The sequence below is a fragment of the Microtus oregoni genome, unplaced genomic scaffold (assembly GCF_018167655.1).
Source record: "Microtus oregoni isolate MIOR12 unplaced genomic scaffold, Mior012 000004F_ref0000308, whole genome shotgun sequence".
Classification (NCBI taxonomy): domain Eukaryota; kingdom Metazoa; phylum Chordata; class Mammalia; order Rodentia; family Cricetidae; genus Microtus; species Microtus oregoni.
The window spans coordinates 34,510,898-34,527,343 of record NW_024543063.1 but is presented as its reverse complement, the minus strand read 5'-3'; the positions used below and the strand labels follow the sequence as shown (position 1 = coordinate 34,527,343).

At 54.5% G+C, this 16,446-nt stretch overlaps 2 protein-coding genes across 3 annotated transcripts; one reads left to right on the top strand and one right to left on the bottom strand.

The window, feature by feature from the left end:
• Positions 1 to 122: 122 nt before the first annotated feature.
• On the bottom strand, positions 123 to 7,116 carry Taf1c (TATA-box binding protein associated factor, RNA polymerase I subunit C). Of its 2 annotated transcripts, XM_041650095.1 has the most exons (15): positions 6,999 to 7,116; positions 5,904 to 6,042; positions 4,976 to 5,057; positions 4,644 to 4,741; positions 4,482 to 4,571; positions 4,322 to 4,395; positions 3,646 to 3,884; positions 3,424 to 3,540; positions 3,200 to 3,317; positions 3,040 to 3,111; positions 2,749 to 2,884; positions 2,507 to 2,644; positions 1,891 to 2,065; positions 1,674 to 1,811; positions 123 to 1,594 (listed from the first exon to the last, which is right to left on the bottom strand). In XM_041650095.1, the coding sequence occupies exons 2-15, from the start codon at positions 6,039 to 6,041 to the stop codon at positions 687 to 689; spliced, it is 2,523 nt and encodes an 840-aa protein (XP_041506029.1). In that variant the 5' UTR covers position 6,042; positions 6,999 to 7,116; the 3' UTR covers positions 123 to 686. The 2 variants fall into 2 exon arrangements, with proteins under 2 accessions (XP_041506029.1, XP_041506030.1); XM_041650096.1 differs by lacking the exons at positions 3,424 to 3,540; positions 3,646 to 3,884; positions 4,322 to 4,395; ... (3 more) ...; positions 5,904 to 6,042; positions 6,999 to 7,116 and having other exon boundaries at positions 2,749 to 2,925.
• Positions 7,117 to 12,581: 5,465 nt separating this feature from the next.
• Adad2 (adenosine deaminase domain containing 2) lies at positions 12,582 to 16,169 on the top strand. The gene is made up of 10 exons (XM_041649512.1): positions 12,582 to 12,927; positions 13,642 to 13,782; positions 14,217 to 14,264; positions 14,371 to 14,496; positions 14,578 to 14,728; positions 14,817 to 14,984; positions 15,089 to 15,318; positions 15,412 to 15,655; positions 15,857 to 15,977; positions 16,065 to 16,169. Exons 1-10 carry the CDS (start codon positions 12,582 to 12,584, stop codon positions 16,167 to 16,169), a joined length of 1,680 nt encoding a protein of 559 aa, XP_041505446.1.
• Positions 16,170 to 16,446: the final 277 nt, after the last annotated feature.

The window sequence follows — 16,446 nt, the reverse complement described above, 5'->3', positions numbered from 1 at the left end:
CCCATTCTGTTGAGAACAGAGACTCCACCCCAAACCCTGTGCTGTGTGTGCATCCCCAAGGTGGAGGGAGCAGGGCTTTACACATCAGCATGGAAAGGCACCGAGACAACATCTCTGCTCATATGACATCCAGCTCCCGGCTAGTGGATGGGTTTATTCAGTCCCTAAGCCAGAGTCAAGGCATCAACTCCTACAGAGCCCATGAGGACTGTTACAAACAGCCCACAACAGTAGTTGCCGACCCACATCGGGCCACCTCAGCCCCCAACACCATTGTCTTTGAGGCCAGGAGGCTAAGACTGACACAAGGGCTCTACTTCCATCAGCTCCACTGCATTGAGATGCAGGGGGCCCTGGAAGGTGTAACCAGACCAGATCCCCAGTGCAGGAGCTGGCCCTGGCCAGCCTGCTGCTGTTCCACTGAGTCCTGAAGACAGCAGTGGGAGAAGGTGGGGGCAGCCCACACTGGATGAGTCCCCAGAGGGATAGGTGACCTCAAGGGAGCCTCTGCGGCCAGAGCTCTGAAATAACCTGCCATCAAACACACAAAACAGATTTGTTCCCCATTCCTTCAGCTGGGCACACTGTCGTTGAGAGGTAGAGGATCTGCCCTGGAGACCATACTGGTTGAGTTCAGTGCAAGGCTCCTGGAGGAGGGCTAGGTTTTCAGGCATGGCTGTCCACACTCAGAAGCCCATCCGTGACTTCTTCCGGGGAGGATGGGAGCCAGACAGGACAGGTGCCTGCCGCCTCAAAGGCATGGCCCGGAGGCTGGAAGCCTGGGAAGGAGGTGTAGCCACAGGTCCTGGAGTGTCCTTCTGAAGTGGCAGCTTGGCCATGTAGTCCTGGAGTATCTGTTGACGTTCATGCTGCACACTTTCCGTCCACAGCTCCTGTGTCAACTCCTGGGAGGGCTGGGTCCCTGGGGGCTGAGGCCCGGCCTCTGAGGTAGAAAGATTTTGGCTACAAGAGGGGCTGCTGGTATCTGGGATGTCCAAGTAGCTTGTGAGTGAGGAAAAGGTGCTAGACAGCTGAGTCCGGCGCTTTGGCCGCTTGGTCTGTGTCATGGACCCTGAGGTCTGACCTCGGTGCCCTTTCCACCAGGCAGCTATCCCATTTTCCCAGGCTTCTGCCAAGCGCTCAGTGAGCTCATCCTGCTGGCTGCACTGAGGTCCAGGGGGCGGCTCTGCCCTGGGGAGTGTACCCAGATCCTCAGGTCGCAAGAGCTGTCCCTTGGCCATGGCTGCTCGGAGCTTCTGTGACATGGGCTGGCTTTTCTGCTGCTCCATGTGGCCCAGAAAACGGCGGTGGGAAAAGGTGGGGGCAGCCCACACTGGACAAGTAGGGGACAGCTCCATCAGGGCTTCTGCCCAGCGGCTGCAGCGGACACTGGCCTGAGGGGTCCAAGAGGACTGATCCATAGGTGCTGTTGCCTTGGGTGCAGGGCCCTCTGTTGCTGGGTGATCAGGTGTTCCTTCTCCAAGACTGGAGGCTGACTGGAGGCGTAGGTGCTGGTAAAAGATGTCTCCAGCTGCTGAGAGCTGGAAGAGCAGCAGCGCAGGGACAGAGGCACAGGGTGGGGCAGCAGCCAGACCTAGACAGGGAGGGAGAAGAGCTATAGGGTCTGGCAGCACCTTCCCACAGCAGCCCCAAGCCCCTTCTGCCCATCGCACCTATGACTGGTGCCTCCAGACGCTCCTGCAGTTGCTGCTGCCTCCTGGGTTCCAGTGGGGGAAAGGCGGAAAGGGAGTCGACGATGGAGGGCAGAGACTGAGGAGGCCCTGCCAGCTGGGGCATGGAAGGGCCCTCTCCTAGAGGAAGGACAGAGAGCTAGGTATACCAGCCCCAGCCCTAGGGTGTCTCCATGAGCCTCCTTCCCTCCTGGCTGACCTGCTATATGCAGCAGCTGAAGTTGTCCACCCTGGCCCCCCAGTAGCAGGGGCCGTGGGAATCCAGGGCTAGCTGGGGGTAGCAGGCGAGCAAACAGGGGAGAAGATGGCAGACCATGGTCCCACTTGAGCATTGGCACCATGGGTAGGCGCTCATCCATCAGGTAAATCGAGAACTGAAGAAGGAGAGAGGTGGGCATGGCTGATGCCTGGCACCAGTCTTCCAATAATCCTTTCTAACCCACACAGCTTGTAGGAAGTACCCAATACCCAGAGGAGGGCCCTCCCATCAGCCTTCAAGTCCTGCTCAACTTGACCTACCAAATCTGGAACATGTACTTCCTGGGCATGCAGCACCATCCCAGAAGGGTTCTCATTAGAGCATGAAGAAAACCTTGACCCCAATGGAAGACTGTTGTGCCACCTGGGAGCCTGAGCTACAGTCACTTTCTGCCTCCTCCTAGGTTCTCATCCGATTTTGCAGATGACCCAGTTTGCTTGCCCTAATGAGATGCACAGGGACCCAACACTCCCAGGTTCCTACGGTTGTGCATCAGGCCTGCTGGCAGCAGCTCTGGAGAAGGTTGAGTCAGCCCAGGGAGGAGGCTGCTGCTCACCTGGGTGCAGATGAGATGCAGAGGAGTACAGGCGGGACCCGGCTGCCCAAGGTACTGGGCCAGCAGCACCCGCTCTCCTTTCTGGCAAGCAGCCTCTGCTCCAGCACGGAACAGCAGCAGCCCACAGCCTGGGGGTCCCTAGGGAGAGTACAGCATGGTCAGCCATTGTCTCAGGCTGGAGATGGGCCTCCTGCAGCCCATCACTTCCGACTCTCTCGCTTCTTGCCCCCTCACACCAGTACCTGAATATCAACCATCTTCACACCTGTGCGGTCACCCACGGTCAGCACCCGGGGGTGGGCAGTGAAGTCTGCCCAGCGCCAGGGAGAAGGATCACGGAAGGCAAGCGTCTCAGGGTCCTTGTAGACTAGCTGCAGCCTTGAGGAGGAAGGCAGATCATAGGTGTGGTCCTGGTGGGGCTTGGGGTTACAAGGATGTTGAGGGGGGGATGGAGGGAAAGAGGACTGAGCCATGGTGTAGAAGGCCATAGTACTGCTTTGGGGTGGAAGGTTTCAGGGGAAAGGGGAAATTACCCATCTTGTGGGGTCCACAGACATACAGTTCCAGAACGGCTGCAGATAGCCATCTCTCCTGGCAGGTGAGGGCTGCAGGACACAGGGTGCTGTGTTAAGATCCAGCAACCCAGTCCTTCCTCCAGCCCCTTGTCCTTGCCAGGAGGCCAACATCTCTCACCTGAGGTTAACACCAGTGGCCCCCTTTTCCACCTGCAGCACCTTCAGGGGTGCTGGCGGCCCTTGCTTATCAGTCTTCCACACGGCACAGTGGTAGTCAGAGCGGACGGCCAGGAATGCTTGGGAGGACAGAAAGGTTAGGCTTGCAGTGTATGTATGGCAGGGTGGTAACCAGCTAGACAAGAGGGAAGAAGGGGAGGAAGGAAGAAGGGGAAGGAATCTCACTTTCTCCCTGGACAGTGCTGGTCACCACCTGCCGTACAGGTCCCCGCAGCTGGATATGCCCAGGGTCCTCAAAGACCCGGGGATTGCCACCTGAGTTCACACTGACCTCCTGGAAATCTGAGCCCCTGGTTAAGGATCGGGATGCACTCCGGTCACCCATCTCACACTTCCCCTGGACCACTGTGGACGGCCTCAGGATCCCCACCAAACGAGAAAGGATACACAGCTTGTCCAGGGCACCTCCACTAGGGTAGACCAGCTGTCCAACCCGGGCTGTCCTTCCAGGGAGCCAGGCCAAGGCACCCCCAGTGAAGGCCTCATCCAGCAGCAACTGCTCCCACCGCAGAGCCAGCTCTTCATGCAGCAGCCGGCCCAGAAGCACGGACACTGACCTACTCAGGACAGGACCCCCAAGGATGGAGAAGCGACGGAGCCGGCGGCTAAGGAAAGCCCAAGGACACCTGGGACAGAGCAGCAGAAGATGGCACTGGGACAGTGAAGGACAAGCAGACAGCCTCTGTCATAACTACCTAGAATACACCCTACCCAATTCCTGGACCCCAAACCCTCCTAGCGAGGGGCCCACAGAGAGCTGAGGCTCCAGCCAGGCCAACGGGTCTTTTCTATGATTTGTGCCACTTGAGGCACTCACTCCTTGGAATAAGAAGCCATCCTGTTGCTACCTGAATTAAGTCAGTCAGAGGGAAGTGGATGTGAAAACAGAGAGCCCTGACAGCATTCTGAACACCTGGATGTGGCTGTGCCTAAGATCCACCAAGCTGCCTGGGGCCGGGGATTGTGGGAACTCCCTCATGACCTTGCTCTGTGTTTCCAGATCCTTTCACATTCCCACCACCAGCCAGGCCTATCCATGGCTGCTTTCTCACTGGCTACTTGCCCCCATGGCTGGTGTCCACCGAGGTCCTGAAGCAGCCTCTTCACGCTGACTATGGTCATCTTTTTCGAGTAGCCCTGCAGGAAAGGCCTGTCAGGTTTGCAACCCCGGGACCCACCAGGGAGGCGGCTGACCCTTTACCCAGCCAATGGCACTTGCTCACCTTGTTTCCCTCCAATCTGAAGTTCTCCAGCATGAGCCTCCCCAGGGGTGCGAAGGCTATGTCCCCATGGTCCCACAGGAAGCGGCTGAGCTGTGGGGGAATGGCTGTGTCACTCAGCACTGCCTAGGCTGTGCAGCACAATCCCACTCAGGGACCACTCACCTGCTCAGTGACATCCAGCCCAACTTGAGGTCGGAACTGGTAGCGGTGACCTCCCCGGAAAAGGAGGTCCCGAGGGGTCATGCCAGGTTCCCAGGGATCTAAGGGAAGAGAGAGGTCAGAATCTGAGAAGGCATGGGAACACAATAGTATCTGTAGGTATCCAGGGCCTGGAATACCTCTGTGTGTGTGTGTGAGAGAGAGAGAGCGAGGAGGGAGGGAGGGAGGGAGGGAGAGGGAGAGGGAGAGGGAGAGGGAGAGGGAGAGAGAGAGAGAGAGCGCGAGCGCGCATAGGCGCTGAGGTCCTTGGAGGGAGCCCAGAAAGAGGCCCTTACCAGGATCAGGAGGCAGCAGGGGGAGGGGTCCTGGTGTCGTTGGCTCCCACAGCAGGTTCTTGACCAATGGCACTGTCCGGTCCTAGGGGAACAGGATAGCTATAGCACGGCAGAGGTGCACTTCCAGGCTACAACTTACTCAGTCCTCGTGACAGCTCTGTGAAGCAGCTCACTTCACTGATGTAGAAACAGAAGCACGAGGTTGCTGTCCCTTGTCCCAGGTGAGAGTCAGCCAGGAGAAGGCATGGACTTAAACCTAGGCAGCCACCTCCAGAGCCTGTATTCTGAACGCCACTTGCACCAGCTTCCAGAGAAGGAAGCATTACTGCCCGCCTGGAGCACACCATGCTCTAACTTCGTTACTCACTTCTGAGTCCCGCTATCCAGCGGGCTAGCGAGGCTCATGGCAGGCACCAGCAAGGCTCCCTTGTCACACAGGTCCAAGAACACCCCCCTCCCTCAACACCCCTTCTTTGACCCCCCTCTTCTGTAAGTACTCAATTCTACAAGGCAGCTGGGCAGCTAACAATGTCCCTCCCAAGATGCCGGCAGTCCCTGCCATTCCACTGGTCCAGAAGAGCCGAGGCCACACTATACCCGGTCTGCCTGTTGGTACAAGCTCTCCCACCTGAGGTGGCAGTTCCTGAGGAAGGGTTGCCTAAGTTCCCCACGCTGGGCTCCTGGGCCTGTAAGGACCCTGGCACAGAAACACCGGCCAATAAATACCTGCTGAACCTGGGGAGGGAGACGGAGAAAAGAGGAATCACAGGCTCTCTTGAGTGACCCTCTCTGGATAGCAGGGTGGCCTGGGGACAGCAGGAGCTGCACCTGCCTGGCACTCTTTCCCTACCACCTGTGCCACTGGGTGTGAAGGATAAGGGGGAGGGGGGGGACACGACCAAAGGAAGGGCCCTATTTCAATTCTCACCTTGCAGTCCGGGGGCTGAGACCCAGGTATGGTGAGTGCATCTCTCCAGCTGCACATGAAGGACAGGTCAGGGCCATCAGTCATGCCAAGAGGACCAGTCATAAACAATGAGGGGCGCAGGGAGCTGGGGAAATCCATCCTGGAGAGAAGGGATCTACAGTCACACTCACCTTCATTAGGAGTCCGAAAGGTGCCTCAGGGGAGGTAAAAACCAGACTCTGCAGCCTAATGCTAGGGAGTAAGGGCCTCAGGAAAACTGCTCAGTCCCCCATCACAGGGGAGGGTGTTGATGGACAGGTGAGATCTTCCTAAGGGTAGTCAGGGCGAGAGGTCTGCACATCGAGGGAGAATGACCAGTGAGTGTTAAAGGCTCTGAGGCACGAAAAGCGCCAGAGAGAAAGACAGCCACAGGGCATAACACAGAGTGTGTGGAGAAAGGCCTGGGATAAGGGCCCTGCACGACAGTGGCGCAGCAGACGATGCTCCACCCTCTGGGGACAGGAGCTGAATATTATTCCTGTCTTCCCACTCATAGGCTTCTCTGAAAACGCCCGTGGATCGAATAAAAGTAGTAACTCTCTAGAACGGCAGTTCTCAACCCTCTTTCACAGGGGCCGCCTAAAGCCATAAGAAAACACCGGTATTTACATTACCAATCATAGCAGCGAAATTCCAGTTATGGGGTAGCAACGAAAATAACTTTAGGGCTGGGGTGCACTACAACTGTACTGCAGGGTCGCGGCAACAGGGAAGTTGAGACCCACCTCTCTAGAAGCATTACCTGCTATTCAGCCCACGTTTTTAGAAAACTTAAATCGAACACCAGCAACATAGAGCACATTCTGAGCACTAGCGCCTGCTGGGTGCGGAATAAAGGCCCGGAATTTGAGGCGTCTGAGGAATCGGTGTGAGGTTGAGTCGCTCACAAGTGTGCCAGAGTGGAGCCCAGGTCCCGAGACCTCCCTCCCTCCCTCAGGGCAAACGACCTGGACGCTTGGAGCCCGGCTGCTGCGGGTCTCTGTAGCCACGCGGAACCGCCACGTGCTCACATCACCTCCGCGCGCAGACCATGCTGGTTCCCGGCGACAGTCTCACCTGATCCGGGAGCCAAAAAGAAGCCGGAGCGTCACTCATCAGTTCCTCAGCCCTGAACGCTGCAGACTTCACGGTCGCACAGAACTATTTTCTGGACCAGGACGGAAGTGCTCCCGAGACACAGGAAATCCCGCCCTCAGCAAGGCCTCCCAGCGTCCTCCAACGCCACCTGCCGGGAGGACAAGGGATTGGCGTGGTCGTGGCGCCTAAGGGGTGGAGTTCGGCCTGTGTTAGATGATAACTGCCTTCGCTTCATTAACTTCCTATCTCACACAGGTGTTGTGAGGCTTAAACTGATTCGCTCAGCAAGCACCGAGCTCCTCCGATGAGCCACGCACTGTATTTATTGGCCGTAAATCCGAAGAATCTACTTTTACAGATACCCCATGGGCTGGAAGGAGTATTGGCTTGTAGTTCTTAAACTCCAGTGTGCACCTGGGTGCTTTGGGGGACACGTTCAAACTCAGAGGCATCGAGTTCTGGACTCTGCCTGTAAATTGCCTTTCACATGAAATTTAGGATGCGTGGCTCTGCTCACCGACCACTTTCGTCCACACACCCGGAAGTCAAGAATGTCTTCCGAGAGATTTGGGGGGGGGGGGAAGATGTAGGGGGAGGTTTCGAGACAGGGTTTCTCTGTAGCTTTGAAGCCTGGAACTCACTCTGTAGACCAGGCTGGCCTCGAACTCAAAGATTCGCCTGTCTCTGCCTCTGGGATTAAAGGCGTGCACCACCACTGCCCAACTTGAAACCTAACATAGACCCTTGTGCTTCGGTGTAACCTCCCCACCTGGTGTTCCCTCCAGTGTGTTTGAAAACTGCTTTGGGTCACGATTTCCTTTGTTCTAGAACTAGTACAACTTCATAAATCTGGCTCTTCAGTGTATCAGGTTATCCAGGGAATCTGTTTCTGGTTGTGTTAGTTGGGATTCTCGAAAGTAACAGAACGGATTGATGAATATAGAATAGAGATTTTATTCGCCTGGCTTACAGCTGTGATCTGGGTAGGCCAAAAATAGCTGTCTCATGACCAAAAAGGTGAGACTCTGGTAGTTGGCCGGTTCATGAAACTGGATGTCTCAGCAATCCCAGTCTGGTGCTGGAGTCCTGGTTGATTCCTGGAGAGCTGCTGATCGTCAGTCTATGCTGGAATCCCAAAGAAGTTGGTTCAAATGCTGGCAAAGGAATGCCTCAGCAATTGCATAAATAAATAAATGGTCTTGCCATAGATAGTGAGGGCAAGCAGGCAAAAAAATCAGTTTCTTTTTTTCACATCCTTTTATCTGGACTGCTGCCAGGAGGCGTCGCCCAGATTTAGGGTAGCTCTCTCTTCCTCAAATAATCTGATTAAGAAAATCCCTCACAGGGGTGCCCAGCAGTTTAGGTCTCAATTAATTCCAAATATTCAATTGATGACCAATTTTAGTCCTCACGTGGGGCTGTGCTCATTTATGTTTATCTGAAGAGTAAGCTATGATCTATTCTCCATGTCAGAGAGGTGAGGGCTGAGCTTAAGGCAAGTCTTTCCCCCTCCCAGGTAATACAGGAATTCCCCGCCTGTGGCTTTAGCAGCACTGTCCAGTCAAAAACTAGCACCATTCTCTTTGCAGCTTAAGTGCACCTGGAGACATGCTAAAACAGTTGGCTGGACCCACTTGAGTTTTTAGTTTAGTGGGTCTGGGATAGCACTGCTGACCCATAGCCCACACTCTGAGAGCCACAGCTTTACAGGGTCAGTTCGCACTAGGTAGTAGTGGCCACACACTTTTAATCCCAGCAACGGGAAGACAGAGGCAGACCGATCTCTGAGTTTGAGGCCAGCCTGGTCTACAAGAGCCAGTTAGGACAGCAACCAGGGCTCCACAGAGAAACCTGTCTCAAAAAATAATAAACACAGCAACAACAAAAAAGAATTACCAATTTGCAAGGGGTGTGGGGAGGTGGTAGCTCGGCTGGGAGGATGATGGCTTAGCATGCACGAAGCCCTGGGGTTCAAGTTCCAGCACCACTTAAGTGGTAGCCCACACCTGTAATTCCAGCAATCTGCAGAAAAGGCAGGAGGACCAGAAGTTCAAGGTCATTTTTTGCTACTTAACAAGTTGGAGGCCAGAATGGAATATGGGAGGCCCTGTTTTGTTGTTGTTTTTTTTTTTTTAAATCAATTTGCGGATTGTCAACTTCCAGTTATACAGTTTGTCTTTGGAAGGTGCCTGGAATGAGATGGCCCCTTTCCACCTTCCCTTTCACAGGCACAGTCACCACTGTCCCTCATGGAGTGCTGCCCTAGAATAGGTGCCAAACTGGAAGGAGCCAGGAGACAGCGGATGCCCTGCAGGAGGCCCTGGAAGAAAGCTCCTTTAAGAGATGAGGATAGACTGGGCGGTGGTGGTGCATGCCTTTAATCCCAGCACTCAGGAGGCAGAGGCAGGTGGAGCTCTGTGAGTTCAAGGCCAGCTATAGAGAAACCCTGCCTCGAAAAACCAGAGAGAGAGAGAGAGAGAGAGAGAGAGAGAGAGAGAGAAGACGAGGATAGGAGAAAGAGGAAGGGCTTCATGAGATGAGGGGTCTGTGTTTCACTGAATGCTGCTCATGGGGTGTGTGTCACTCCCCAGGAGTCTGTACCCATTCACATCAATAAAGAAGGCAGTGAGGCCCCAAGAAATTATCCTCCTGAAGTTCAGTTCAGTTCAGTGAACCAATGAGTTCATTGGAGTTATTTATAGGTGTGTGAATGATCCCCCAAACAGCTGTGCTACCCAAAAGCCCCACTGAAGCATAGACACATAAATAGGAGCCCCCCACCCTTTAGTCACCCGTCCATCTACTATACACACTCCAGCACCTGCCGAGACCCTCTGCAGCTGGGCAGGATTGTGTGCAGCTGGGGTAAGAGGTGAGGGAAGAGCTATAATGTCAGAAGAGGGCCTCTTTCTATGAGGGCGCTTTAACAGGCTTGATCTAGGGAGGGTCGCATGTAGGTGATCACAGCTGGTCTCCTCAAGATGGAAATGGTCATACCATTGTAATTTTTTAAAATGCGGTGTGAGAGAGAAAGATGCCCTGTGACAGAATTCATGTGGAGGGGTCTTTTATTAGGGGAAAGGGGACATAAAAAGGGGAAAGGGCAGGGGGAGACCAGCCTCTGGGGACAGAAGCAGCAGAAGAGAGGAGAGAGATAGATATACTGAGAGAGGCAGACAGAGAAGCAGAGAATTAGAGAGGGGATGGGGAGAGAGAAGAAAGGGAGAGGGAGAAAGGGAGGGAGAGAGAAATGGGAAGTGGGCAAGGCCTAACCTTTTTTGTTGTTTGTTTTGCTTTTTGTATTTCTAGCCAGGGTTTCTTTTTAGCTTTAGAACCTGTCCTGGAACTAGCTCTTGTAGGCTGGCCCCGAACTCACAGAGATCCGCCTGCTTCTGCCTCCCAAGTGCTGGGATTAAAGGTGTGCACCATCACCACCCGGAAAGACCCACCTTTTAAAAGGGAACATAGTGAATGTGTACAGGGGTGCTCTTAGTGGCTGCCGCTGACATATCTTATCAGCACCCCAAGGCCAGGCCAGTACTGATGCCTGAATACTAACACGTACCATGCCCAGAGAACTGTATTCCATGGCACAAGGGCCTATTCAGCATGCACAGTCTGTACCGTCTTCTGTAGGTATGTCGTAGTTTCACATGTCTTCTCAAAAAAAAGAAAAAAGAAAGCAAATTCCATCAGTCCTGTTGCCCCATTTCATGGACACTTTGATTGGTTAGGTCACAGCTTTCTTAGTTCTCAAGCTTAGAAACAGAATTCAGAAGACAAGGGCAGAATTCCTCTGTCTGGCACAACCCCCACTGAGTCAGACAAGGGAAGAAAGATGAGGTGGTTCTCTCAGGGCAGTGTCTGCACACTTACTCAAATTGAAAACTGACATCAGACTGCTCCGGAGAGAATATGAGTCTGGCTTGGCAGACTGGTTTGCCCCTTGCCAATGAGGTCACCTGAGAATGCATTCTTCCTAAGTGAAACGACCTAAGGCAGCGTTGCTATAGTTTAGGTGACACAGATTTAAAAGAGTGATTATAACATAATAAAAAACAAGACATTTTGCCAACAACTTTGGGATTAAGAATTGGGGCTACAAAGTTCTTTAAAAATTATTTTAGGGTGCACATATGCAAAAACCATTTCAGACTCCTCATTTTGAGACAAGGCCCCGCTGCATAGCTCAGGTGGCCTCAATCCTCTGAGTGCCGGGATCAGCTGTGGAGGCCTACACAAAGCCTGAAAATCGCCCCTGCTGTGAGTCGTCACAGAGAATCTAACACAATACAATTCCTTACAGTTCCAGAGGTCAGAGGTCCAACACGGACCCAACTGGGCCTAAGCCACCGTGTGAGCAGGGGCTTCTGGAGAAGGGGGAGAGCCCTGTGCTTTGCTTTTTCCAGATTCTGGAAGCTTCCTGCATTTCATGGCACATGCCCCCTCCACCTTCAAGCTGACAATGGCTGCTTGACTCTTCATGATACTCTCTACAATTCTCTTCCAGTAAGGATGGTTACACTGGGCTGGCCTGGGTAATCCAAGATATATTCTTTCAAAGTCAACGGACTAGGTGGGTAGTGGTGGCACACACCTTTAATCCCAGCACTTAAGAGACAGAGGCAAGAGGATCTCAGTGAATTTGAGGCCATCCTGGTCTACAGAGTGAGTTCCAGGACAGAAAGGACCGTTATCACAGAGAAATTGTCTACAAACAAACAGAAAATCACACAAGCCTGCAATGTCTAACCTGGCCAAATATTTATGTAGTTCTAAGCCATTGACATCACTTTCCAAAGCTGATATTATGTAAATTGCCCACACCTCTGCCTTCATTTTATTTTTTCTATCCCCCTTCTCTTTAATCCCCTCACTTAAAATTCCATTTGTGTGTATGCGTGTGAGTGAACATGTCACAGTAGGTGGGTGGAGATCACAGTGAACTTCTGGCAGATTGAGTCTTTGTGTTCAACATGTGGGCCTCTGGGAATTGAACTCAGGTCCCTGGACTTAGAGGCAAACGCCTGCTGAGCCATCTTGCCAGCTCTACCACCCACTCATTTTAAAGAACTGACATCTTTTGATATTTTCCAGCCCAAACGCAAGTCCCTTCTGGGAGGGGGAGATAGGCAAGGGCTAATCTGGGGCTAGCTCACACTTCTAAACAGACTACAAGAAGGCCCAGCGGAAGTTTTAAAGTTCCAATCCAGGCTGTGCAAGGAACAAGGACTCCCGTTTCTGGAAGGGGGCAAGGACACAGGTTGTGGCCTGGGTGGTAAGCCTGCAAACCCTCAGCCTTCCACTCCCAAGCGTCAAGAGGCTGATAGTGCGAGCCCTCACGAGACCTGCCCTCGTGCAGCAAGGTGGCGGGTGGCGGGTGGCGGGTAGGAGTCCAAGCCGCAGCGCTAGGAAACATGCTTTCCCATTGGCTAATCGTAGCATCTATCACAGCGCCGCGGTCTGTCATTGGCCGGCTCCAATCAGAGGCGGAGTTCATGATCAGCTCCGTGCCACGTGCCCCCACGTGAAAAGGGGCACAGCACGAGTACTGGTCCGGCCATGGCGAACATGGACGAGGGTGGGCGCAGGAAGCCTCGATTGGCAGCGTCGCTGCAGATCAGCCCCGGACCCTGGAAGCCCTTGGGAGGCCAGGAGCCCACGGAGGACGGGGAACCTGAGACCCCTGAGCCTGGGGTGGCTAAAGAGCAGGAGGCCCGTGGGGAGGCCTGTAAGGCCCCGGGGGACTCGGTCCTGCGCGCAGGGCCCACAGGCGTCTTCCCTATGGCTGCCCGGGTACTCAGCCTTCTGCCCAAGGACCCGTCCCCAGTCCAGGCGGTGGCCCTGCTCACCCAGTGCGTGGCTAACCTAGGCATCTCTCTGACCTTCCTGGAGGACCAAACTACAGGTGGGACCTGGGGCAGGTGTGTTTGTTAGAGGGTGAAGGAGCTACTAATTAATGCAGTATGATCAGTACAAAGGAGCAAGGCAAAGAGCTTGAACAATATGCCTTCAAGGCTACCCCAGGTGAAAAGGGCCAGTTTTGCGCAATCACAGTTGCCTGTGTTGGAAACTGCGCCTTGCTCATGGGGAGTGCTACTTTCCCAAAGGACTGCGTACACCTGAAGAAACTTAAGTGTGTTTCTTCTTATCCTTGGATCCGATAAGATTTTTTTTTAACCTGCTCTTGGCCTATTACACCTGAGATGATAGTGTTGAACAGAAAGATCTTTTAAGAGGAGGGTCCCTGGTGGAGAGAAATAAAAGACCAAGTCTGGTGGCTGTCCAGTATGGGGTAGGGGAATGTTCTCCTAGGTCCTGTCCTACCTCCCCCAAAAGTGCCAATCCTTCCTGTCATTCATGTTTGTTCCAGAAGACCCTGTGAAAGCCAGGTTGAGTTAGCAATGGGGATATCATGGAGAGACACACACCACCTGCTGTCTGAAGAGTCCCCTCTTAGTGTGCTGGTACCTCTTTATTGATCTGGTTGTCATCTGTTGTCAGGTGTCAAGAGGAGGCTTAAGGGAAAGGAGGAGGCTAAGGTTGATAAATCCTTACTAGAAGTGGTTGAGCTGGGGCTGCAGGCCAGGAGACTCCTCCTTCCTCAAGATTTCTTCCCCAGGTCCGAGCTCCTCTTTCTCCGTGTGTGCAGAACTGGATGGGTTGGTCTGTCCTGCGGGAACAGGGAGAAGCAAGTTGGAAGCCAAGCAGCAGGCAGCGCTCTCTGCCCTTCAGTACATCCGGAAGCATCTGGAAAAACCAGGTAGCCAAGGTCCAACTGGAGTGAACAACTGGGTGCATGGTGTGTGTGTGTGGGGGGGGTGTTGGGGTGTGTATGTGGGGGATATATGGTGGGGGTTGGAGTGTGTGTGGTGGGGCACTGGGGTGTGTATGGTGCAGTGTGTATATGGTGTGTATATGGTTGGGTGGTTGGCGATGTGTGGGGTTAGGGGTGGGGGGGTGTATGTATATGGGTGTGTATGGTGGGGTGTGTGTGTGGCATGTGAGGCATATGTAGATTTACAGTTACATCTGGGCATCAGCATGGAGAAAGGTGCCACCTCTGCTCTGATGTTCCACACTGGAGACAGGGAGCACAAGAGCAGCTGCTGGTGGAGACTTTGCCTCCTCTTTTTGGCCTCCCAAAGGATAAGAAGATCCAGCACCCATGCAACTAGCTGCTCTTGTCTCTTTCAGAGCCCCCTGTGACACCCCGTCAGTCTCTGCTCACCTCCCTCAGCATAGGTAGGTAGGCCCTTGGCTCATAGCCTGGTGTCTGCTCTCAGGCAAGAGGGAAAAGTGGGGGACACATGGCTTGTGGGTCCTGCACTGTCCTCTGGTTATTGTGCAGAGAACATCCTGACCCATGAGCAGCGCTGTGCAGCTGTGGTCAGTGCCGGCTTGGACCGCCTGCTGAGTGACAGCTCACCATACCAGGCCTGTAAGGGAACTGTGGCAGCAGTCATCCTGGAGAGGGGTAGGAATTGCCCTGCCCCCACCCCAGCTCTGCCAACAAGCACAGGATCCTGGCCTAAGTTTTCTGTCCCTTCCTGCACAGAGGTCCAAGGCACCATTGGTCACTCCAAAGAGACCTACGAGCTGGTGGCACTGGGCACAGGCAGCAACAGCTGTGCTGGCTGGCTGGAGTTCTCAGGTCGAAGGCTCCACGACTGCCATGGTTTGGTCATTGCCCGCAGGGCCCTGCTGAGGTGAGGAGCAGAGCAGTCAGGTGGGTTCTGCAGTGGGCAGGCTGCCTAGGATCTTTATCCTACCCCATGCCTTGCCTGTCACTCCCAGGTTCTTCTTTAGACAGCTCCTGCTGGCCACACAGGGGGGTCCTAAGGGCAAGGAACGGTCAGTGCTGGCCCCCCAACCTGGGCCTGGGCCCCCCTTTGCCCTCAAGCCCGGGGTCTTCCTGCACCTATATGTGAGCAACACCCCCAAAGGGGCAGCCCACGATATCTAGTAAGTGTCCTAGCCTGGGAGTCCCTTGGTTTCATTGTGGGGGAATTGGGGTATAAAGAGTACCCTAATTCTAGGCTTCTGCCCCCTTCCCCTCCCCTTCACAGCCTCCCACTGTCCTCAGAAGACAGTGTCCTGCACAGACCAGCCTTCCGCCTGCAGGCCCATGTCTGTGGGCAGCTGAAACCTGTATCCTATGTGGCTCCTGCCCTCCGCGATACCCATGTGGGCTGTCTCTCTGCCAGTGACAAGCTGGCACGTTGGGCCGTCCTTGGGCTGGGTGGTGGGCTGCTGGCCCACTTCCTGCCTCCACTCTATGCCACCAGTCTTGTCCTAGGTGAGGGGCACAAAGTGCTAGGGCAGAGAATGGACTCTGGGTGGCGTGGAGGATATGGTGACTCAGGCCATGTCCTGTGCTTTCTGCCCACAGCTGACCCCTGCCATGACCCCCCAACTCTGAACAGGGCCATTCATTCCCGGCCTAAACTGGACAGTGACTTGGGGTCCTGTCTTCCCTGTCCGTATGTCCGTACCACCTTGCACCTGTTTGCTGGGCCCCTGGTGGGCCCCTCTGACCCGGTGCCCAGCACCTGCCATGGCCTGAGCCTCAACTGGAGCCTGGGGGATCCTGACATCGAAGTTGTCGATGTGGCCACCGGACGTGTGAAGACTGAGTGAGGAGGGCCCTGTGGGACTGAGCCTTAGCAGGGAGCTCATGGGTAGGGAACCCTGTCCCCTGACTCACAGGGCAAGAGCACTGCGGTGACTGGGGCCTCCTGTGACTCTGGTAATACATGCGCTGAGTAGGAGAATGTGTGAATGGTGTGGGTAGGCCTGCCTGCTCTTTCCAGTGACCCCTGTGTGTCCTTTCTCAGGGCCAGCACGGGGCCGCCCTCGCGCCTCTGCAAAGCAGCCTTTCTTGCGGCGTTCCGCCAGGTCGCCAGCGCTCTGGAGAAGCCCGAACTCCTGTCTCTGAAGACCTATGAGGCTGCCAAGGTGGACGTCTCTTCTCTCTAGCCCTTTTCTCTCCCCCAAACCCTCTCAACAGATACCTCACTCACCCTGTCTCCTCCCTGCCCCCAGGCTGTGCCCTACAGGGAAGCTCGCCAGCAGCTCTCTCTTCTCCTGGACATGCAGGGGCTGGGGGCCTGGCCCTCAAAGCCACTGGTGGGTAAATTCAGGCACTGATCAGACTTCGAGGGAAAAGGATCCGAGTGGACTTGGACCTCCTCAGTGGGACGACATACTGGGGGCCTAGCAAGGGGAGATGGAGAGCACAGTGGGTGAGGGCAAGGCTAATTGGGGGGGGGGGGGTCCTAAAACACCCAATAGTTGAAGAATGGAAGTTCTTGTATGTCTAGTTTGAATAAAGAAATGGTTTCTTGTGGTCTGTTGTTTGGGTGTACTGAGGTAATGGGTCATTGTGGGGAGCCTTTCATGCCACTACAGTGGGTATTCACTCAGA

Bases quoted from the DNA above. Each gene is read 5' to 3' on its own strand.
- Taf1c (XM_041650095.1), bottom strand. From the start codon at position 6,041: ATGGATTTCCCCAGCTCCCTGCGCCCCTCATTGTTTATGACTGGTCCT. The intron at 5,058-5,903 runs GTGAGAATTGAA...CTGTTCCCCTAG, and splicing joins CTCAGCCCCCGGACTGCAAG to GACCGGACAGTGCCATTGGT. The intron at 3,112-3,199 runs GTGAGAGATGTT...TGTGTCCTGCAG, and splicing joins GCCACTGGTGTTAACCTCAG to CCCTCACCTGCCAGGAGAGA.
- Adad2 (XM_041649512.1), top strand. From the start codon at position 12,582: ATGGCGAACATGGACGAGGGTGGGCGCAGGAAGCCTCGATTGGCAGCG. The intron at 12,928-13,641 runs GTGGGACCTGGG...TTTCTTCCCCAG, and splicing joins CCTGGAGGACCAAACTACAG to GTCCGAGCTCCTCTTTCTCC. The intron at 15,656-15,856 runs GTGAGGAGGGCC...GTCCTTTCTCAG, and splicing joins ACCGGACGTGTGAAGACTGA to GGCCAGCACGGGGCCGCCCT.